This window comes from Lissotriton helveticus, chromosome 2_2 (genome assembly GCF_964261635.1).
Source record: "Lissotriton helveticus chromosome 2_2, aLisHel1.1, whole genome shotgun sequence".
NCBI lineage: Eukaryota > Metazoa > Chordata > Amphibia > Caudata > Salamandridae > Lissotriton > Lissotriton helveticus.
The window spans coordinates 514,713,930-514,738,637 of NC_136060.1; the positions used below are offsets into that span (position 1 = coordinate 514,713,930).

The following is a 24,708-nucleotide window of genomic DNA, read 5'->3' on the forward strand; positions in this document are numbered from 1 at the left end:
AGTGGATGCTTTCAGACCTGAGAGTAAGAGAACTAAAGCGTGGGTGGATGACACCAGAGCATGCTGGAGGTGAGGCGAAGGATGGATGAATGGATGGATGGATGCTTTCAGAAAGACCAGAGAAAGAGAACTAAGGTGTGGATGGATGCCATCAGAGCATACTGGAGTTGAGCTAGTGGGTGGATGCTTTCAGACCAGCTACAAAGTAGGCATGGGGTGGTGGATGCTATCAGACCTGGTGGGGAGAGTTAGGGGATGGGTGCATGCTGTCAGATCTCCCGGTATGCTCTGCCCCCAGGATCAGGACGCAGCACATGGTGATGGATTGCTTTCTTTGTAATATCTTTCTCTCCTCACCTCTGTTCCCCACATACTTTCCTAGCCATGAATAAATCACCAGTGTCTAATCGAGCAGCTCGGAATGCCCAGGTGAGTCGCTATGTAGCAGTAGAGAGAATTAGGGGATGAGGATGTGTGGAAGAAAAGGCCCGTGTGTCATGGCTGGCGCCAGTATCCATTAATGCTTCGATGACAACATGTCGTGACTGGAGTCATCCAGTCTCTGGTAATAACTCAGTATACCACACTCCATGACACCTGCCAGTGTCCAGTGACACCTCAGTGGACCACGTGTCGTGGCTGGCACCAGCCGATGTCCGGTAACACCTCAGTGGACCATAGGTCATGGCTGGCACCAGCCGGTGTCCGGTAACATCTCAGTGGACCACAGGTCATGGCTGGCACCAGCCGGTGTCCGGTAACATCTCAGTGGACCACAGGTCATGGTTGGCACCAGCCAGTGTCCAGTAACACCTCAGTGGACCACAGGTCATGGTTGGCACCAGCCAGTGTCCAGTAACATCTCAGTGGACCACAGGTCATGGCTGGCTCCAGCCGGTGTCTGGTAACATCTCAGTGGACCACAGGTCATGGCTGGCACCAGCCGGTGTCCGGTAACATCTCAGTGGACCACAGGTCATGGCTGGCACCAGCCGGTGTCCGGTAACACCTCAGTGGACCACAGGTCATGGCTGGCACCAGCCGATGTCCGGTAACACCTCAGTGGACCACAGGTCATGGCTGGCACCAGCCGATGTCAGGTAACATCTCAGTGGACCACAGGTCATGGCTGGCACCAGCCGGTGTCCGGTAACACCTCAGTGGACCACAGGTCATGGCTGGCTCCAGCCGGTGTCTGGTAACATCTCAGTGGACCACAGGTCATGGCTGGCACCAGCCGATGTCCGGTAACACCTCAGTGGACCACAGGTCATAGCTGGCACCAGCCGATGTCAGGTAACATCTCAGTGGACCACAGGTCATGGCTGGCACCAGCCGGTGTCCAGTAACACCTCAGTGGACCACAGGTCATGGCTGGCACCAGCCGGTGTCCGGTAACACGTCAGTGGACCACAGGTCATGGCTGGCACCAGCCGGTGTCCGGTAACACGTCAGTGGACCACAGGTCATGGCTGGCACCAGCTGGTGTCCGTAACACCTCAGTGGACCACAGGTCATGGTTGGCACCAGCTGGTGTCCGTAACAGCTCAGTGGACCACAGGTCATGGCTGGTGCCAGCCAGTGAACAGTAACGTCTCAGTGACCATGCCCATGCCTCTCACAAGGTGTCTCACTCATGCACATCTCCCCCTGGCTTGGTCATCCAACTGAAGTCTGTTGGAAGGCAGTGTGGGGAGGTGAAGGGTCACAATGCTGACTTTTAGTCTGTATATTTCTTTCCATTAGGAGGAAGCTTTTCAGCGTCATTCTTTTGCAATAATTCTCCAGGAGCATGGTACTTGTAAAGATATGTGCAGGGTGTCAAGACCAGGCCGCCCGGTGCTGCTGGGCGCCTGGTCTGTTGGTTCCCACTTGACTAAGGTCCAAGAACAATACATAACGGGATCCCTTTCAAAGCTATGAGAGTCTATCACTCTTTAGAGTAGCAACACTCCACTGGCCTGGTACATAAAGAACAAAAGCATTGTCAAAGCCAATAGTTTAAGCTTTTTTTTTTTTACAGTAAAAAGCATTTTTATGCTGTGCTGTATGGTGTTCAGTGAGAGGAGGGATGGCAGTGGGGCTGAGACTTGAAAGAATAAGGTGGCACCGTGTGCTCAGGCATGGGGTGTTGGTGACTGACAGATGAGCAGACCTTAAAACTGATCACCCTGTAACCCCCCTTGGACATCGTGGCACGGTGTGCCAAATTGTCCACTCCAAAAAGAAAAAACTGCATCAAGAAAAATAAATGTTAGTGTCACAAAAATACCATGGCCCAAATGTAGAGCCAGCACACCAGCATCACAAGCAAGAGGGCGCCGGAAGAGAGAAGAATTGAATTTAAAATCTGCGCTCTTTGGGGCATCCTTACATGTCTCTTCCTAGCGTGAAATACACGGCGCTGGTAGAAACTTGCAACTATGGCCACCTCCTCCCATCTTACCGTAAGACATAGTTAAATTTCGTTTTTTGGGGAACCAGTGAAAAGATGCACACTGTTTATTTTTAAAACTCACATTTGCAGAGGTAATTGTGGTGTTGAAAGGAGTTTTGTTCTATGAACAAATGAAAAAAGGTAACATAAGGAATGTTTTATGTATGAGGTTTCACTTGTTTGTTGCATTGAGTCAACCAGTGACCCGTGCGTCGTAGGACTTAGGCGACATTACTGACCATTCTCGTGCCAAGACAGTGACGAAATCATGAGAACAATGTTGTCCACAGCTCCTGGGTGTGTCAACCCTCGCCTGCATGGCTGCCCAGAGACAGATCACTTGAGGTCCACTAATGACCCTTCCATTCCTTCCTGTGTTGTCCAGCTTCCCTCTGGGAAGAGGACCCCCTCTCTGCACCTCCATCTAAGCCCAGCCCGAGGAAGCAGCAGAAACCGTGAAGGCGTTGTAAAGTGGGTTATTGGTCGGGGCAAATGTAGGTCTGCCACTGGCAATAAGGCCACTAACACATGCTAGGACTCAGCATAGGTCTTAGAAAATGATTCCTTTGCTCAACCGTTGGTAACGTGGCTGCGAACAGACAGGCTTAACTTCAAAGACAGGTGTGTAAAGCATTTAAAAACACCATTTCAGTAAATAATTAAGACACAACACAAAATAAAAATCCAACACCAATTTATAAACATAGGTAATAATGTGATCTTTTACATGACACCAAAACAAAAATAATCCACTATAGGGGACCAGAGTTATGAATTTTTAAAGATTAGTCACTTCCTAGTGCTTAGAAACCAACAGTGCCCCTTTTAGTCATTTCGTTTTCTCTGACAGGGACACACCTTTAGAAATTGTTCTGGAGAATTTCTCACCACTGTGTTGTGCCGCCTTCTCCAGCCGGCGGGGTCCAGTTAGAACACCTTCCTGGCGTTCTGCTTGCGGGTCCCAAAGTATCCAACACACAATCCAAGGTTCTGGAATCTCCAAGAGGGTCCTTGAAAGTGTGAAACTTCAGTTCCCACCATCCACTTGAACAAAACCCTTACAAATCCACTGGTACTCCAGGCTGGGAATTCTTTGTAGGGATGTCCAGGTGAGCCCTGTTAACCTGTAGATTGCAGGGAGTCCACTCTTTAGTCCTTTTGAAGCAGGTTTGATCCGTAGGGCTGTAGTTTTCAATGGTGCAAAAAGGTGCCAACTCAGAGACCTGGCCTTCGGAAATGCGCTTCAAAATCTTCAGCGCAGACAGACCCTTCTGATTCTTTTCAGTGTCGAGCATCAGATCTGGAGGGCCCTGCCCCTTTCAGATACTTATTCAAAGTTCTCTGGGTCATGCAGGAGGTCACTTCTGACCAATGGGAGCAGGGTAACTCCTCAAAGTTATGACCACATCCGTTAGAGTGTGGCCTTATTTTGTCCCAGAGTGCATCAAATCTTCCAAATCCATAATGGCTGATTTTCCAGCAAAGAGGTAAGAGCTGGCTAAACACACCCCTGGGATGGCTTATTTCCATGGACTCTCCCCCTATTATTTGCACATGCCTTCCCTAATCCTAGGTCTGGTGGGGGTCAAAAGTGTAGAGTGGAAACTAACACTGTGGCCATCCCTCTGCCTTTGAAGACCATGGTTTACCACTCCTCCCCCTGGCCTGGCATTCTTATGGAACAGCAAAACACACAAGATGATGGACGGAATGTTGCACAATGGCAAAACATTCACCCCCGGTCACAGATCTGGGTTTAATCCATCGTTATTTTGCTCATCAAGCCACCCCAGTTCAGACAATGCCATATGCAAATCAGTCTTGACCCTGTGCCTCATGGGAACAGTTCAGACCGAACTGCCAAGCCATGATTCCCTGGACCGGAATCAAGCATCCTAGGACCGGTTTCTGGCTATCAGCCTTCATCAGCCAGGATAGCTTGACTCCAGTGGCGTAGTGAGCACTGGACCCACGTCTGCGCATACCCTTCCCACATAGGGTGAACAGCAAAACACACAAAATGATGAACGGAATGTTGCACAATGGCAAAAAATTCACCCGCAGTCACGGATCTGGGTTTAATCCATCATTATTTTGCTCACCAAGCCACCCAGTTCAGACATGGCAATATGCAAATCAGTCTTGACCCTGTGCCTTACGGAAACAGTCCAGCCCGAACTGCCAAGCCATGTCTTCCCTGGACCGGAATCATGCATCCTAGGACCGGCACCCATGGCTGTTTTTAAACTGACCTCCAGCTACAGCAGTGCACACATGCAAGTGAAGAAAAAGCTGCTGCCCTCTAAACTGCCATGCCCCAGGGTAATGGGGACTTCTAGGTAGTTTCAATCCCCTGCCCTATTATATACTAGGGGCTTATGGGGTAGGACATGCCAATTACGGGGATGGACCCCACCATACCATAGTGTAGCCTAGTGTATGTAGGTGTTTTAACTGTATTCTAGTGTGTCTCGTTCAGCTCAGCACAGGCCCTGGGCCTGGTTAGGCAGGGCCCAGTGACTGTCAAAATTAGTTACCATCAGTATCAGTCAGCAAAAAAAAAGTTGGGGGTGCCCAGGGCACAGGATGACTTTGCAACAGAAGGAAAGAGCAATACCTTGAACAAATGACAGTGAAACCAAGAAGGTTCATCGTAAAGTGGAACAAGAGTGAAGTGCAGGCCATGTTGAGTCTGTCTCCGATGAAAGGGATGTGGGCTGAATGGGTGGGGCCGGCAGCCTTGGTTGGACAGCCTGTGGTCCAAGGTTCACATCACCAGCGCTGCTTTAAGTAACAAGCCTCAGGGGGGCAGTAAAGGGGATATTGCGAGGGTGGGAGGAGGAAGTGAGAAGTCTAGAAGAAAGTTTATCCATGGGAAAGGTGGAGGTGGCTAGAGAGGAGGGACAGTAACTGGGAGAACGAGAAGCAGGGTACTACACAGGAAAATGGTCAGTACATGAGAGGGAGAGAGGAGACTTAATGTTTGACAAAATGCCAGATGCTAGAGAGAAAGGACAGAAAATGTAGAAAGAGATGGCCAGACAAGAAATACGAATAAAAGGAAGATACTCAGCTAGCCAAGTAGGAGGAAGAGGTGGACAGAATGTAAGCACAGCCAAAGGGTGACAGAGAGGAAAGGTTGCCAAGGAGTGAGAAAAAGACTTAAACGAGGGGCAGTCAATGATGGGGAACAGGGAGATGGAAGGGTGGGAAGCAGAGAGATAAAGGGGTGAGAATCGTTTATTATTGGCAGAGTTGAATCATGGGGGTGTGGAGGTAACAGTCAGTAGATGGAAAGAGAGGGGATTTAGTGGTCGATAAAGATTCATTGGAGGGGCTGCAGGGCAGGAGAAGAGGTCAAAGGGCAGCTGACAGTCTTTCTCTCCTGATCGACCGGTCTTGTGATGAGTATAAGGAGTTTGTATTGGGTAGGATTTGTTACGAAATAGTATATTCTACCCACGCTGTGTTCTCGCCGGGTTGTATGCAAGCTGCGAGGCAATCCTTAGCTGGTAACCTACCGCAAAGAGATGATACAGGGAGGACAACCGCCCTCAGAATGGGTGAGGACCACAATAGATCCTGCCCTACCCATAGGTGAAGCTGGAGAGGTGAGTCTTGAGTTCGGAGGAGAATCACAACATCGCCGAAGGTCCTGGGAGACAATTCTCCATTGGGTCTGGTAGAATGTATGGCGAGGGCGTCTGCTGCGGAACCCAAGCTGCGGGCAGTGGGTAGTTTGTCTCTCCTTGGAACTGTGTTCAGTATGATGCTTGGAGTCTTGAACTGCGTCCTCTTCTTCATCAGCAGCTAGTGGCCATCTTCAGGGCGGTCATTGTGTGAATGTGTCACTGGAGGCCAGCCGCGGCCCGTGCAGGTGAGAGCGGTGGTGCTGGGTGGCGGGGCAGATTTCGACAGACGACGACGAGGGAAAATTAAATAAATAATGACTTTTCCCTCGTCATCGTCTGTCGAAATTCCCCCCCGCCCCCACCTGGCCCCCACCGCTCATGCCTGCATGGGCCGCAGCTGCTGGAGGCCATTTATGAGCCTTCCACATTATTATGGACTCTGAAGTGTGGAGGGATGTTTGTTCCTAATTGTGACATAGCATCTCAGTATTCCGAGCGGGCTTGCTTCCACAAAGAAGACCCATGGAGCAGACAGCGATGATAGAATGCCTTTCTGGTGAGTGCATTTACTGACTCGAATCAGAAGAGATTGCCGTCTAGGAGGTGGGACAGATTTCTTCCCAGCACCAGTAGCTTGGTGTAGGAGGCTGGCTTAGTATATGGTGCTCACCTATGTAAGTGCCCTTGAAGTTGCAGCTGTGCGGAGCAGGCGACGCTGTGGTAGACAAGGAGCTGTTTATGAGCTGTCGCATGTCGGATGTCGAGAGCCAGGGGGTCAGTGTCCGGCATGGGCACCAACAAGCCCTGGCAACGGCAGCTAAATCTTGTCTGGCAGGTGGTCACACCTCCCTGTGAAAGGATACCTATTGCCCTGTCTTCCTCTGCTCGAGCTTGGCTCAGCAGCAGGAGGGAAGACTCGTGTCTCTGGTCGGCAGCAGCCCTAGTGTGCTGTCTGGGTCTGGAAAACCGGTCCTGAGAGCACTGAGAGCCTCCCGGAGGAGCTTTACAGTGCATGGATTCATGGGGGTATGATTCCAACATGTTTGATACCAAACATGACAGGGTCCATTACAGCCAGTTTAGAGGTGGTCATCACATAATGACTTATGGCCACTCTATGTACCTTAATGGCTCATGCACTTATAACCCGGGAGAATGGACTCGAGGGTTGTAGGGGTGTTCTGCTCATGCAGAGGCACCCTCACACTTAGAACCAAGCTCCCTGCCTTCAGGACTGAAAGGCCTACCTTAGGGGAGACTGGTTTTAAGTGAAGTGACCCCAGATATAAGGAAACCTATATCTTTCGTAAGTGGTGCTAGCACCAGCTTACACGGGCAGCAATGGCAGTCCTGTGGTCGCAGTCTGAGTGGTCTCTCATGGGTGGCATAATACATGCTTCCTTATGGCATAAAACAAGGACCCCCTGAGTGAGATCAGAATCCTGGATCAGGGCAAGGCAATTTTTAGCAACAAAATATATCCAGGCATTGACAAAGTAGACAACTGGCACAAACAAATATATCACATGAAACACAAGTAAAGAATACTAACAGATAATCATGATATCGTAAAATGTAATGATAATGATAAAAATTGATGAGCACATTCAATTAAACACTCAGAATGATAAAAGATACAAAGGATAATAAAAAGAGAATGCAATATTCAATTGCTATGTTCTCTGTAGGTTAGTGAGGAGAAATGAGTTATAATGATTTCCCCAGCTGATTGTGAAAGTTGATGTCTGTCTGCCAACGCGTTTCGACACCAGGGTGTCTTCGTCAGGACAATATCAGCATATATCTACAATTCAAAAAATCACGATTACAATAAATATTTACTTGTGTATATACAGATATAATTTCATTTCTTTTTTTCTTTTTTTCCCCCTTACATAAAGCCAGTTATGTCTTACAACAAGGACAAAATCTACCACAGTGATAAGGAACACATAAGAGCATAGACAAGATGAAAAAACACAGAGAGAACTTGAGAATCAAAATTATAAACGACTTTTCAGTAATTCTACCATTCAACTTTCAAACATTCCCTCATCGATCTCATAAGAGATGGCCCATAATTAGGCCCCATAGCTGTGAAATGGAGAATACAGCATATTATACAATCTAATTTTTAATCAACAAAATTGGACACTTGTAACACTGCTCGACCTTTGGTTCAGTGTAAGTAAGGAAACCCTCAGAGAAGTCAATGTTTGAATGGAAATTGCGGTATATTGTTTCATCCGCCCCACATTGACAATCACGCAGTTATCATAGGGTTATTCCTATTAGTGTGTACTGCTTGCCTCATCCAGAGGCACCTCCAGTCTCGAGTGCAGTGTCCAGAGACAAAAGGACTTTCCCACAAAAAATTGTTAAAAATGAAAATGTACGCCAAAAAAGGTTTATTGCAGGGCAAATTTCCATTAGTTAAAAAAGTAGTAAATACTTAGTTTAGGCCGAGTTACTAGGCCGTATAGTATTGCAGGGATAAGGTTGTCGACATGTTTCAGCTCTATTGGGCCAGGAGGTCTGTAGAGCTTTCGTCAGGACTTACATAACAAGATAAACAAACATGAAATTGTATACACATATAAAACTACTCACACATACTTGTGCGGTAATCCCATACTCATAGCATTATATGAGGGTTGTGTTCTTCACGATCTATGGAAGAATGTACATTAAGGCGTTTTAGCTGGTAACATTGACTTTTATAATTTTTCAGGTGGGTTAGTGCAGAGCCACAGGTAATAATTTTATTAACACTGGGATTACTCATGAAGGAAGGAAAAATTAGGAGGCTATCGATACATCTTAGTTGAATGTGGGCGCTAAGTAATCTCATTAGCTGATATCTAAATTAATTGCAAAGTTATGGGTACCGGCTAAGAGATCTCAGGTTACATACTGTCGGCACCGTACGGGTGCATTTCTGTATTGTATTCATTTGGCGCAGCAGGGTATACCTGTTGTTTATCTTGTAAAACGGCCATTTTACAAATTTGTGACCGTTAGCTCTTATTGCTGTTAAAAAGCCTACCCTTGCTGTGTTAGTGCTGGGGAAGTTGGGGACGATCACATTTTGCTTAAAGAGCATTGGTTTTATTTCAGAAACATTGGTCAAAGGTGGTTCTAGTCGTGTACTCGTTCCAATACATGCCCTCTCATTTTAGTCACTAAAGAAGCCGTGTTAGCTTTTAAAACACGCAGTTAGATCTTACCTGTCGTGTAGGAAAACTCTGCTTCCAATGGGGGACAACTTCTTGTAATGCAGAGCTGCAGTAGAGCAGAGACCTCAATGAGTATGGGAGGAAAAGGAATCATACGTCTTACCCAGGTTCAGGATCGGAGATATCTTTCGCCATTACCCGCGTGGAGGCTACACTCTAGCCTTGTGCTGACTCTGCCCCCGGAGTGCGGAAGTCGTGTTGTAGTTCCATTTTTAAAGGCGCTAGGGCGTTTTGGATTTAAAGGCACATTGACGAATCATTTTCACTAGTAGACATGATGGTGAAGAAAGGGGGTTTGGAAAATCTCCGTAGGCGGTCACAACTTAAATTACAATATGTAATCCCTTGGGAGATATTAATTCGAAACGATAGTTAGTGATTAACTGTTTATTATACAATCTATACAGCAGCCTTAAGAATAATAGAGCGCAGAGATCATTGATGCCAATTCTTTCCCTGCCAACCACCTTACTAATTATCACAAAGGGGTAGATAAGTATAGTCTATGTTGTCACGTTCTTACCAGGGACACCTATAGATCAAGGTATTTACACACTCCTAAGAGCCACTTTTCTAATTATTCCAAAATGATCGATAGGAAAAGTCTCTATTATTGCGTTCTTACCAGGAAACGCCTATTTATAAAGGTATCTACATCCCCTTATATGCGCTAGATCTATGTATATAAAACGTACCACTAGTAGATAGTTCTGTGTTCCTTCATATATTCATTCATTAAAATTCGTTGAATAAAAAACACTGGAACAGCATATCATATTCTGTTCTGATGTTACTCCACTACCTACAAAGGAATTATAAAGTTTGTTAGATAACTTTAAGTGGTTTAGGTTCCTATATTTATCCATTTAAACGCTTTCAGGTATTACCTTTTGATTTATCATTTAGTTGATTTCCGTTGTGGTGAGGAAACTTCTTGCTCTAGATCGTATTCAGATATTCCTATGTTTTAAAGATGAAAGAGGAAAGGGAGGGGGGTGATATATTTAAGCACTAAGTCGTTGTTGCTCAATTATTGTCTGTGCGTATCTACATGAGGCCTTAATATTCCCAGGCATTCTACGCTTACCTTAATTGAAAGCAGGATCGCTTATGATGATGTTCGAGAGATTTCTTCGTTTGATGGCCAAAATTATTTTCTATAAGAATAGCAAAAAACAGAGAAACAAACACAAAAATGAATGTTTCCACCGTAGTTTTAAGACGTGAGTTGGTTTTAAAATACCAGTTCAGAAAATTTCTCTACATCCGTCAAATTAGCGGATCTTGTTTACTGAAAATGCGCTCCTCGAATTACTTCGTAAGCGTCCAAATTATTTGGGAGGCATCCGAGATACGAGAAAACGTCTGTTGTAGCGACGCTCAAGATGTATGATTTCACGGCAATAGGTTCCCGTCGTCGAACCTTTACGTGCAAAGCAAGACGACACTGGTAAAATAGAGGTTCTGTTTCTCACATTGCACATATCAAATAAGCGCATCCTGACCGGGGCAAATGTATTAAGGCATACATCACATAAATATCGTCCGATGCTTTTATAACTATATCTTAGTCTCCCCAATGGAATTACAAAAAGCATAGAAAGGCAACGTTACTCTAAGTACGGGAATCCAACAAATTTAAACCTCGTTCGCAAAACGCATACCTGCTGTGAGCGGAGTACCACGGCGTGTATAATGGCGGCGAATGAATCCGAAGGAACAAGTAAGGAATTATAAGGTTCCACTCGATAGGTTCTTTTATAGGGGTTTCTCATGGGTGGACTATTCTGGCTCCACCCACATTTAAAGTGCAAGTGCAAGTTCACATATTAAGAGCACTCATTATATTCCCCATATACTCGAATCATGATAGTCGGAAAAAGGGTTTAAAAAGGAAATATAATTATCAATAATACATGCTTCCCCCATGGGAGACCTCTGGTGTACCTATGCCCTCGGTACCTTAGTACCATATACTAGGGACTTATCAGGGTAAACCAGTAGACAATCTGGAGTGTGCCTAATACTCACCATGTCCAATTTAGGGAAGAAGCGCAGAGACGGGGGTCCTGATGAGCAGGATCCCAGTCAGACTGGTCAGTAAAACATAATGACACCAGCAAAAAAGTGGGGGTGACCATGAAAGCAGATCCTTCTTTCCTACACTTGGTCTTATCTCTGTTAGACACTGTGTGAATTCACTCCGCGACCATGCCCAAACAGGAGTTGATGGCCACAGAGATGTTGTGCTGCGCAGATGGCAGAAAAGAAAGATGATTTGCTTGTCATCTGCATATAAAAATAAGTTAAGGCTACAACTTTCCACCAAGTCAGCCGCATAGATGCTAAAATGTGACGAACTTAGGGAAGATCCTTGGCGAACTCCTGAAGTCAGGGCACGCCGCACAGAGGCGGCAGTGGCTGAGAACACTTGAAAAGACCGGTCCTTTTAAAAATAATAATAATAATCCACATTTGTAAAGCGCACAACCACCCGTAAGGGTCTCTAGGCGCTGGGGGCCGTCGGGAAGATTAAGCAAGCTATTGCCCAGAGTCACATGGTGCGGGCTAATCTGCCGCCGGAGCCGGGGATCGAACCGTGATCCTCAGATTCCGGAGACAGTCACCCTAGCCGCGGCGCCACACCTCTTCCAAGAAAGATCTGTTACCTGAAGTCACCCAGCCTCTCTCAGAGAGCAATGTGGGACACAATGCTGAAGGCCGCGCCGAGATCGAGTGGAATCAGCGCGACCATCTCGCCACCATCCAAGAGCGTCAGCAGTCGTACTGAGTGTTACCCATACACTGTGTCTGTCCCAGGCCTGGGATTTTGTACCATCATTAGTCACACCCTGTGTCTGTGAGGCCAGATGACCCTCTTGTTCCTCTGTGATGTCTCTGCTGCATAAACAAGCACAGTTAAGGCAACAAGCAGCCTTAGCCACAGATCACTAGGGATGCTGGGAGCTGTGCACATCAGAGGGTCGGTAGTAGGTTAATACGTGTCCAGCTGGACCAAGATCCACCGAGCGGTAACCTATGGCGCTCAGAAGATCGAAGACTTGGAAGCAGCAAGGCAGCTTAGCTGGTGAGTTCTGTCAGCCCCTTACTCGTCCTGGACATCCCATGCTGTCCTCAGAGGGATTCTAGCACCTGGAAATCCTTTCCATCTCTGTCTAATCCAACACAACTGGGAGAGAATGCTGTGTGTGCCAGGGGCCCTCACAGGATCATATCCTAATGTGAATGGCATCTGTGATAATGGAGCCACCCAAGGGGGACCTCACTCACAGGACTAACCTCAGTCCTGTGGCTCAGTCTTATGGACGCCACAAGATACCCTATCCAAGAAGGACCTCTCTCACAGGACTAGCCTCAGTCCTGTGGCTCAGTCTTATGATTCCACAAGATACCCCATCCAAGAAGGACCTCTCTCACAGGATTAGCCTCAGTCCTGTGGCTCAGTCTTATGGACGCCACAAGATACCCCATCCAAGAAGGACCTCTCTCACAGGACTAGCCTCAGTCCTGTGGCTCAGTCTTATGATTCCACAAGATACCCCATCCAAGAAGGACCTCTCTCACAGGATTAGCCTCAGTCCTGTGGCCCAGTCTTATGATTCCACAAGATACCCCATCCAAGAAGGACCTCTCTCACAGGATTAGGCTCAGTCCTGTGGCTCAGTCTTATGGACGCCACAAGATACCCCATCCAAGAAGGACCTCTCTCACAGGACTAGCCTCAGTCCTGCGGCTCAGTCTTATGATTCCACAAGATACCCCATCCAAGAAGGACCTCTCTCACAGGACTAGCCTCAGTCCTGTGGCTCAGTCTTATGATTCCACAAGATACCCCATCCAAGAGGCACCTCACTCACAGGACTAGCCTCAGTCCTGTGGCTCAGTCTTATGGACACCACAAGATACCCCATCCAAGGAGGACCTCTCTCACAGGACTAGCCTCAGTCCTGTGGCTCAGTCTTATGATTCCACAAGATACCCCATCCAAGAAGGACCTCACTCACAGGACTAGCCTCGGTCCTGTGGCTCAGTCTTATGATTCCACAAGATACCCCATCCAAGAAGGACCTCTCTCACAGGATTAGCCTCAGTCCTGTGGCTCAGTATTATGGACGCCACAAGATACCCCATCCAAGAAGGAACTCACTCACAGAACTAACCTCAGTCCTGTGGCTCAGTCTTATGATTCCACAAGATACCCCATCCAAGGGGGGCTTCACTCACAGGATTAGGCTCAGTCCTGTGGCTCAGTCTTATGGACACCACAAGATACCCCATCCAAGAAGGACCTATCTCACAGGACTAGCCTCAGTCCTGTGGCTCAGTCTTATGGACGCCACAAGATACCCCATCCAAGAAGGACCTCTCTCACAGGACTAGCCTCAGTCCTGTGGCTCAGTCTTATGATTCCACAAGATACCCCATCCAAGAAGGACCTCTCTCACAGGACTAGCCTCAGTCCTGCGGCTCAGTCTTATGATTCCACAAGATACCCCATCCAAGAAGGACCTCACTCACAGGACTAGCCTCAGTCCTGTGGCTCAGTCTTATGGACGCCACAAGATACCCCATCCAAGAAGGACCTCTCTCACAGGACTAGCCTCAGTCCTGTGGCTCAGTCTTATGGACGCCACAAGATACCCCATCCAAGAAGGACCTCTCTCACAGGACTAGCCTCAGTCCTGCGGCTCAGTCTTATGATTCCACAAGATACCCCATCCAAGAAGGACCTCACTCACAGGACTAGCCTCAGTCCTGTGGCTCAGTCTTATGATTCCACAAGATACCCCATCCAAGAAGGACCTCACTCACAGGATTAGCCTCAGTCCTGTGGCTCAGTCTTATGATTCCACAAGATACCCCATCCAAGAAGGACCTCACTCACAGGACTAGCCTCGGTCCTGTGGCTCAGTCTTATGATTCCACAAGATACCCCATCCAAGAAGGACCTCTCTCACAGGACTAGCCTCAGTCCTGTGGCTCAGTCTTATGATTCCACAAGATACCCCATCCAAGAGGCACCTCACTCACAGGACTAGCCTCAGTCCTGTGGCTCAGTCTTATGGACGCCACAAGATACCCCATCCAAGAAGGACCTCTCTCACAGGACTAGCCTCAGTCCTGTGGCTCAGTCTTATGATTCCACAAGATACCCCATCCAAGAAGGACCTCTCTCACAGGACTAGCCTCAGTCCTGTGGCTCAGTCTTATGATTCCACAAGATACCCCATCCAAGAAGGACCTCACTCACAGGACTAGCCTCAGTCCTGTGGCTCAGTCTTATGATTCCACAAGATACCCCATCCAAGAGGCACCTCACTCACAGGACTAGCCTCAGTCCTGTGGCTCAGTCTTATGATTCCACAAGATACCCCATCCAAGGGGGGCTTCACTCACAGGATTAGGCTCAGTCCTGTGGCTCAGTCTTATGGACGCCACAAGATACCCCATCCAAGAAGGACCTCTCTCACAGGATTAGCCTCAGTCCTGTGGCTCAGTCTTATGGACGCCACAAGATACCCCATCCAACAAGGACCTCACTCACAGAACTAACCTCAGTCCTGTGGCTCAGTCTTATGATTCCACAAGATACCCCATCCAAGGGGGGCTTCACTCACAGGATTAGGCTCAGTCCTGTGGCTCAGTCTTATGGACACCACAAGATACCCCATCCAAGAAGGACCTCACTCACAGGATTAGCCTCAGTCCTGTGGCTCAGTCTTATGATTCCACAAGATACCCCATCCAAGAAGGACCTCTCTCACAGGATTAGCCTCAGTCCTGCGGCTCAGTCTTATGATTCCACAAGATACCCCATCCAAGAGGCACCTCACTCACAGGACTAGCCTCAGTCCTGTGGCTCAGTCTTATGATTCCACAAGATACCCCATCCAAGGGGGGCTTCACTCACAGGATTAGGCTCAGTCCTGTGGCTCAGTCTTATGGACACCACAAGATACCCCATCCAAGAAGGACCTCACTCACAGGATTAGCCTCAGTCCTGTGGCTCAGTCTTATGATTCCACAAGATACCCCATCCAAGAAGGACCTCTCTCACAGGACTAGCCTCAGTCCTGTGGCTCAGTCTTATGATTCCACAAGACACCCCATCCAAGAAGGACCTCACTCACAGGATTAGCCTCAGTCCTGTGGCTCAGTCTTATGGACGCCACAAGATACCCCATCCAAGAGGCACCTCTCTCACAGGACTAGCCTCAGTCCTGTGGCTCAGTCTTATGGACACCACAAGATACCCCATCCAAGAGGCACCTCACTCACAGGACTAGCCTCAGTCCTGTGGCTCAGTCTTATGATTCCACAAGATACCCCATCCAAAAAAGGACCTCTCTCACAGGATTAGCCTCAGTCCTGTGGCTCAGTCTTATGGACGCCACAAGATACCCCATCCAAGAAGGACCTCTCTCACAGGACTAGCCTCAGTCCTGTGGCTCAGTCTTATGATTCCACAAGATACCCCATCCAAGGGGGGCTTCACTCACAGGATTAGCCTCAGTCCTGTGGCTCAGTCTTATGATTCCACAAGATACCCCATCCAAGAAGGACCTCTCTCACAGGATTAGCCTCAGTCCTGTGGCTCAGTCTTATGGACGCCACAAGATACCCCATCCAAGAAGGACCTCTCTCACAGGACTAGCCTCAGTCCTGCGGCTCAGTCTTATGGACGCCACAAGATACCCCATCCAAGAAGGACCTCTCTCACAGGACTAGCCTCAGTCCTGTGGCTCAGTCTTATGATTCCACAAGATACCCCATCCAAGAAGGACCTCACTCACAGGATTAGCCTCAGTCCTGTGGCTCAGTCTTATGATTCCACAAGATACCCCATCCAAGAAGGACCTCTCTCACAGGACTAGCCTCAGTCCTGTGGCTCAGTCTTATGATTCCACAAGATACCCCATCCAAGAAGGACCTCTCTCACAGGACTAGCCTCAGTCCTGTGGCTCAGTCTTATGGACGCCACAAGATACCCCATCCAAGAAGGACCTCTCTCACAGGACTAGCCTCAGTCGTACGGCACAGCCAGCTTGCAGCTTCTCTTTAAAGGGCCATCCTAGGAGACCAATCCATGCTTGAGTATAGTGGTTGGTCAGTTGCCGAACATTTATCCAGGTGAACCTGCAGACCCGGTGTTTGTTCGCCATTATTCCTTCCACTTTGAATGTGGACTTTTCACGCGACCAGGGCTGGGCGTCTTTCTAGCACTCAGAGCTTGTCGTGCAGTGAAACACTAGATTTGCCACAAACCCATTTGATAAATAAATAAAGCACAGTTTGTGAGGAGCCTGGAGTCGGTACTATGAGGAATCCGGCTGGAGCGTAGGACCAGAGAGCCTCAGTGACTACAGACCGGAAGCTCTTGAGAAGAGGTTCCATGGTAAAGCGAGGGTGTCGTGGGCCGGCCCCTTCTCCCGGTTACAGGACCCCTGCGCACGCGCGGGCTCTGGTGCTACTGCGCCTACTGCACCATTGACATCTACAGGCCTGAGAAGTAATATGCAAGTTGCTTCATGTTAATATTATGATTATCATTAGTAGTAGTACAGCTGGCTTCTGAGGGCTGCAATGGTTCTTAAAGGCCCTGAACCTAAGTTGCAGGCCCAAGCAGCAGATGAGGGCCTATAACCCCTCCCTGGAGGTGTAATGCTCTAAATCAAAAAGGGTGAAACAGAGAGACAACCCTGTGAATGTTGGAGCAGAGGTTTGTGCCGGTCATTGTTGGTCCAGAGTCACTCGATTGTCCTCAATGGAGCTCTCAACATTCCACTGTTCTAATGATTGTTATTGCCTGCTGTGGCGGCCCATCAGGCCTTTAAGCTGCCTGCAGATCCTAATGACTGCTAAGACTGTGACCCTAGCATGATTGCTGTTGGGACCCTTGTGTCAGCTGACGCCCTGGCACCCATGCCCGTAATCAGTCCGTCCATGGCAACCCACACCGCCGTCCTACCCAGAAGCTCACCCCACACTTTAAACTTGCCCCTAAACCAGTGGTGTAACAATAGCCCCCACAGCTCCCGCGGTGCGGGGGTGACCCGAGCTCTGGGGGTCCCATCTGGCCCGAGAGCTCCTGACTGGGTCCGGAGCGCGAGGACCCCCTCCATGTACTTTGCAGCCGGCCTCCCTCAAGTTTCGTTACGCCACTGCCTTAAACAGACGATCATACGCTCAGACACGGTCTCCACTCTTTGAGGATGCATGGAGTCCGCCATGCTTTCCACATGCCCCAACCTGGCACCACACCGCGAGAGCGCAGACGGTCACTACCAGCTGCACCGCTCCCTCGCCAGAAGTAGATGCAGTCAATCAGAAGGAACAACAGGGCACTGACCAGGGGGCAAGACAGATGCACACTCAAGGGAGGCTGGGAACAAATAACAGGAGTTATTGTACTCAGTGCTGGCATTCTGATTGGCAGATGAGATTTTAATATTTGACTCTGCGCACTAATGAATAATTAAGAAACCTAAGAAAGATACTTACTACTGAGGCCCTGGACTTCAGCGGGCGCTTTGTGGAGTGAGAGCCCAGCTGCCAGACTTGGGGTTCCCGCGCTTTTTTAGAGTCCGCGGAAGTGCTGTATTTACACCGGAAGAGCCTCCCGTGTAAGCCGTTCACGCCCAGACCTCCATGTTAAGGTGATGGTCGCCCCACCTTGTTCAGGCCTGCCATTTGTGGCAAGGCAATCTGTAGGAAGACCCACAACTATTCCAATACACTGGGAAAAACCGCCCTCCGTGCCAGGACCACTTTGTTTTTCTCCTCACTTTGGGTGTTTGTTTCTTGAAAACAAAAAAAGTACAGAGCGAATGCAACAAACGTGGAGTCCGCAGAGCCACAGTGGCGACTCCACTGAAAAAACTGAGATAGCAGGCTTCCTGGCGGGGTCTCACCAGCTCCCTGGAAGGGGTCTCACCGGCTCTCTGGCAGGGGTCTCATCGGCTTCCTGGTGGGGGTCTCACCGGCTCCTTCGCGGGGGTCTCACCTGCTCCCTGGCGAGGGTCTCACCTGCTCCCTGGCCGGGGTCACACCGGCTCTCTGGCAGGGGTCTCATCGGCTTCCTGTTGGGGGTCTCACCTGCTCCCTGGCGAGGGTCTCACCTGCTCCCTGGCCGGGGTCACACCGGCTCCCTGGCAGGGGTCTCACCGGCTTCCTGGTGGCATGGCAGGTGGTCCTCTGGCAGGAAAGTGAAGACCATATTCTGTGCTCGCCTTGATGGCCAATGAAGCTCCCGCACACCAGGGGTTAAAGGACCCCCCATCTCCTTTCCATGACTCCCCTGGTGCAGTAGATGCTGGGCCATGTAAACCTGCAGAAATGACATGCATGGGTGGCCGGCACATGCGTGGAGGGTGCCCCATATAGAAAGCGTCAGATGTTGTGTGCAAGACACACAGAGTTGCTCTGATCATGCTGCAGGACACATGATTTGCTGCCAGACCTGCTGGAGTCACCAAAAGGTGGAACAGTATTGCTTCTTGGGTCTGGTGATTTTACTAACATATGTATGAGGTGCCTTTCAGCCAGCTCTCTTCCTCCAGTGCTCTGCTGTGGTGTGATTCTCCAGCATGCCGCGTGGGGCAGTGGGTCAGCCTGCTCAGGCCACTGGTTCCCTTCACTGTCAGTGACTGTCCTTCGCCCTTTCTCAAGGAGCGCATCAACACTCAAGGTAGTTCCCTTCGGAGCCCGCGTTCTTTGTTTTTACTTCATTACTTTAGTGTTGCCTTTGTGTTTGAGTCTGATGGGACAGCAGGAGGCTTCGGATGCACCTTCCATCTTGATCAGATCCCATCCGCTGCCAAAGCTGCTGTGAATTCCCTTTTGAGTATTTTGCTTTTCTTACGGCTGATATTTGACAGCATTCCAGATGGTGTCCATTTAGAACTCTTCCGCATTAGGTTATATTTTTTCTACTTTTTTCTTTCTCTCCTTCTTTCTTTCCTTTTCCTTTAGTAATGTATTTTTTTACTTCTCTTCTTTTCTTTCTTTCTCTTTCCTTTTTCGATTCTTGCCTTCTTTCATTCTTTTTCTCTTTCCTTCATTTTTCTGTTTCCTTCTTTATGCCTTTCATTTCTTGCTCTCTTTCTTCTTTTTTCTTTCTCTCTCTACTTTTCTCATTCTTTTTCTCTCTCTCTTTCTTTCCTTCTTTCTCCTTCTTTCTCTTGCCTTCTTTCATTCCATCTTTCCTTCTATTTTTCTTTCCCTTTTCTCTTTTCTTCTTTCCTTCTCTTTCCTTTCTTTCTCTTCCATTTCTTTTCTTCTTGTTTTCTTATCTTTCCCTCTCGTTTTTTCTTCTCTTTCTTTACTTCTCTTCTTCTTTCCTTCTCATCCTTCTCTCTTTCTCTTTTATTCGCTTTCTTCCATTCCTTCTTCCCTTCTCTCTTGCCTTCTTTCTTTCCTTTTTTTACTTCTCTTGCTTTCCTATTTTCTTTCCTTCGCTTTTGTTGCTTCTTTCCTTCTTGCATTCCTTCTTTCCTCCTCACTTGCCTTCTTTTGTCCCTTCTCTCTTTCTTTCCTTCTCTTTCCAACATTCTTTCCTTCTGTTTTCTTCATTCCCACTTTCTCAAAGACAAAGGCTAACAGTCAATGCCATACTGATTGACGTTTTGAGGTCTGTGTTAGCCAACCTCTTTTGATTTTACTACAATTATATGTATAACGTAGTTACTTATAGTGGCTTCAGCCAGACTTCCTTCATTAGTTTGTGGTTGGTTTCATTCACATTTTTCTTCCACCCACTCCAGCGTGCATCAAGGGGCGATGCCTTGAGACCCTCACGGGTACGTAGTGCGCTCTACAAGTGTGCTGTGAGATTGGTTGATCAATACATCCATCACCTCAGTCATTGGCGGACTTCACTATGAGTTATCGTATGCTTTCCTTTCACAAGGAACACTTCCACGCCCAAAGTAGTGCCCTTCTCTGCCAGCGAGTAATATGGTAATGTGTGGTTTTGTGTCACCCACATTTTTTTTGTTGCCTGTAGCAAATGATTTTTTAGGGGGTAATCGGGAGCCGGCGTATACCCAACCTATACGTTATGCAAAAACCATGACAAAACAACAATTACCCTTAGTCTGTCAGGCAACGCCAGACTTATTGGCTTTGACAATGCTTGTTTCGCTTGCACGGTGCACACCATGGTTCCTCTTGCTCTCCCAGTGGGCATCTACTATTGTGTATTAACTTTGAACTAATCACATTCCTGATCAAATGAACTGTAGTCTGTGGGGTGCCTTTGAATCTGGACCAACTATGAGATTCTGCGCCTCAGATGTTTCTGCCAATCAAAGAGATGTCCTGGCCCCCATGTCTGCTTCTGGCACTGCTGACACAACCCTCAAAGTGTTCCCCTCAGAGACCCTGATTACAAGTGTCATTACTTTTGGTGTGGGGGTACCAGAAGGCTGGGATTCCTGACTCTGGTCAGTATCCTGGCACCAAACACCAGATATTCTGAGTACCCTACCCATAATGAGAATAACTGCATGGACCAAGAAATACCAGGTCCTTTATTGTGCATTTTCCCCATGCACAAGAAAAAACCACTGACATTTACCATCTGGTGTGGGGATCAGGGGTGCAGGGCTGGCTGCACTCTGTGGAGGATTTTCTGCACCCCCCATGCTGGTGGAAAGAGAGGTTCCATCAGTTAGGCACTGGGAATTGTGACCCAGTGAAATGTCTCAACTGATCATCAGAGCCTTTATCTCTTAATCCATTCATTGGGAGTCTCATGATGCTCGCCACTGTCCAGCCCACTCAAGCCGTAGGCGTCCCCCAGCATTCATTCCGAGACCCTCCCTCCCCCGCCCCCCCACGTGAATGTCCTGCCGTGGTCCCCTCTGTGGTGAAAGCTCCTTTTCCTGCCATGTTCCCCACCATTGTGGCAGCGCTTGTATTTGCTGAGGGTACAACTGTGGTATCTGTTGTAATGACAGCTGTGGTCCATACTGTGCTGTAGTTACAGCTGTGGTGGAAGATGTCATCACTGCTGTGGTCCCTGTTGTAAGGACAGCTGTGGTCCATACTGTGCTGTAGTTACAGCTGTGATGGAAGATGTCATCACTGCTGTGGTCACTGATGTAATGACAGCTGTGGTCCATACTGTGCTGGAGTTACAGCTGTGATGGAAGATGTCATCACTGCTGTGGTCACTGATGTAATGACAGCTGTGGTCCATACTGTGCTGCAGTTACAGCTGTGGTGGAAGATGTCATCACTGCTGTGATATCTGTTGTAATGACAGCTGTGGTCCATACTGTGCTGGAGTTACAGCTGTGATGGAAGATGTCATCACTGCTGTGGTCACTGATGTAATGACAGCTGTGGTCCATACTGTGCCACAGGTACAGCTGTGGTGGAAGATGTCATCACTGCTGTGGTCACTGATGTAATGACAGCTGTGGTCCATACTGTGCTGTAGTTACAGCTGTGGTGGAGGATGTCATCACTGCTGCGGTCCCTGTTGTAATGACAGTTGTGGTCCATACTGTGCTGCAGTTACAGCTGTGATGGAGGATGTCATCACTGCTGTGGTCCCGGTTGTAATGACAGCTGTGGTCCATACTGTGCTGTAGTTACAGCTGTGATGGAGGATGTCATCAATGATGTGGTCCCTGTTGTAATGACAGCTGTGGTCCATACTGTGCTGCAGTTACAGCTGTGGTGGAAGATGTCATCACTGCTGTGGTCCCGGTTGTAATGACAGCTGTGGTCCATACTGTGCTGTAGTTACAGCTGTGATGGAGGATGTCATCACTGCTGTGTCCCTGTTGTAATGACAGCTGTGGTCCATACTGTGCTGTAGTTACAGCTGTGATGGAAGATGTCATCAATGATGTGTTCCCTGTTGTAATGACAGCTGTGGTCCATACTGTGCTGTAGTTACAGCTGTGATGGAGGATGTCATCAATGATGTGTTCCCTGTTGTAATGACAGCTGTGGTCCATACTGTGCTGCAGTTACAGCTGTGGTGGAAGATGTCATCACTGCTGTGATATCTGTTGTAATGACAGCTGTGGTCCATACTGTGCTGTAGTTACAGCTGTGCTGTAAGATGTCATCACTGCTATGATATCTGTTGTAATGACAGCTGTGGTCCATACTGTGCTGCAGTTACAGCTGTGGTGTAAATGTAAATGTATGTAAATGTATAGGCATTTATATAGCGCACTACTTACCCGTAGGGTCCCAAGGCGCTTCGACCGCTGCGAAACCCTTCCTGGCTTCCCTGAGAGATGGTCCCTTAATGGGTATCTCCAGGGTGAGACCAGGCATCCCGGCGGTCTGGTGGGGCCGTTAGTGAAGATGAGGCAAGCTAATGCCCAGAGTTGCCGAGTGTGATCGCTGATCAGAGTGGGCACCGAGGCGAGAGAATTATCGAGTCCGCTGACCCTGGTCCAGAAACCTGCCGGGCCGGGAATCGAACCCTGGTCCCGGGCCGTCCTCTGCTCTCGGGTCTGCCGCCTCTAACCAGTGAGCCACACTACTTCACTAGTGTCATCACTGCTGTGGTCCCGGTTGTAATGACAGCTGTGGTCCATACTGTGCTGTAGTTTCAGCTGTGATGGAGGATGTCATCAATGATGTGGTCCCTGTTGTAATGACAGCTGTGGTCCATACTGTGCTTCAGTTACAGCTGTGGTGGAAGATGTCATCACTGCTGTGGTCACTGATGTAATGACAGCTGTGGTCCATACTGTGCTGTAGTTACAGCTGTGATGGAGGATGTCATCAATGATGTGGTCCCTGTTGTAATGACAGCTGTGGTCCATACTGTGCTGTAGTTACAGCTGTGCTGTAAGATGTCATCACTGCTATGATATCTGTTGTAATGACAGCTGAGGTCCATACTGTGCTGTAGTTACAGCTGTGCTGTAAGATGTCATCACTGCTATGATATCTGTTGTAAGGACAGCTGAGGTCCATACTGTGCTGTAGTTACAGCTGTGATGGAAGATGTCATCACTGCTGTGGTCACTGATGTAATGACAGCTGTGGTCCATACTGTGCTGCAGTTACAGCTGTGCTGGAAGATGTCATCACTGCTGTGGTATCTGTTGTAAGGACAGCTGTGGTCCATACTGTGCTGCTGGTATAGCTGTGGTGGAAGATGTCATCACTGCTGTGGTATCTGTTGTAATGACAGTTGTGGTCCATACTGTGCTGTAGTTACAGCTGTGGTGGAAGATGTCATCACTGCTGTGATATCTGTTGTAATGACAGCTGAGGTCCATACTGTCCTGTAGTTACAGCTGTGATGGAAGATGTCATCACTGCTGTGATATCTGTTGTAATGACAGCTGAGGTCCATACTGTCCTGTAGTTACAGCTGTGATGGAAGATGTCATCACTGCTGTGATATCTGTTGTAATGACAGCTGAGGTCCATACTGTCCTGTAGTTACAGCTGTGCTGTAAGATGTCATCACTGCTATGATATCTGTTGTAAGGACAGCTGAGGTCCATACTGTGCTGCAGTTACAGCTGTGGTGGAAGATGTCATCACTGCTGTGGTCCCTGTTGTAATGACAGCTGTGGTCCATACTGTGCTGTAGTTACAGCTGTGATGGAAGATGTCATCACTGCTGTGGTCCCGGTTGTAATGACAGCTGTGGTCCATACTGTGCTGCAGTTACAGCTGTGATGGAAGATGTCATCACTGCTGTGGTCCCGGTTGTAATGACAGCTGTGGTCCATACTGTGCTGCAGTTACAGCTGTGATGGAAGATGTCATCACTGCTGTGGTCCCGGTTGTAATGACAGCTGTGGTCCATACTGTGCTGTAGTTACAGCTGTGATGGAGGATGTCCTCACTGCTCTGTCCCTGTTGTAATGACAGGTACCTATTCTGAAAAAATTGAACTTTGTCCAGGTACGGCCAGCATTATTACATTTACAAATGCTGAACTCGGTACAGACAACATATGGGGTAGCTTGTTTTCTGGCAGCAGCTGCCAGACAAAATAAACTCAGAATGGCTGCTATTTCTAACAACCAAATTTTGACACTTGTATAACTTTTGTTGGACACTATGTAAATTTGCTCTTACAGTCATCTATTTTTAATAATATTCGGTTTTTTGTGCTTTTTATGAAAGTGTAGTAATGTCTTTTTATATAAGTTTAATTGAATTTTAAACTTGTTTTGTATACCATGTCTTGCTTTTATGGTTTTAAATAACCGAATAAAGTTTCTTTGACTGACTGACTGACTGACAGCTGTGGTCCATACTGTGCTGTAGTTACAGCTGTGATGGAGGATGTCATCAATGATGTGGTCCCTGTTGTAATGACAGCTGTGGTCCATACTGTGCTGTAGTTACAGCTGTGATGGAGGATGTCATCAATGATGTGGTCCCG

At 48.1% G+C, this 24,708-nt stretch overlaps 1 protein-coding gene across 3 annotated transcripts in view; it reads left to right on the top strand.

Annotated features, from left to right (window-relative positions):
* C2_2H2orf81 (chromosome 2_2 C2orf81 homolog) overlaps positions 1 to 24,708 on the top strand; it is a 312,984-nt gene that overhangs the window by 204,359 nt on the left and 83,917 nt on the right. The window contains exon 2 of one of the 3 annotated variants that reach the window (XM_078679074.1): positions 383 to 429. The exons of the other annotated variants lie outside the window; for them this stretch is intronic. Within the exon in view, the coding sequence (XP_078535200.1) occupies positions 385 to 429 (45 nt within the window). The 5' untranslated portion in view covers positions 383 to 384. The remainder of the gene's footprint in view (positions 1 to 382; positions 430 to 24,708) is intronic. 3 annotated transcript variants of the gene reach the window in all.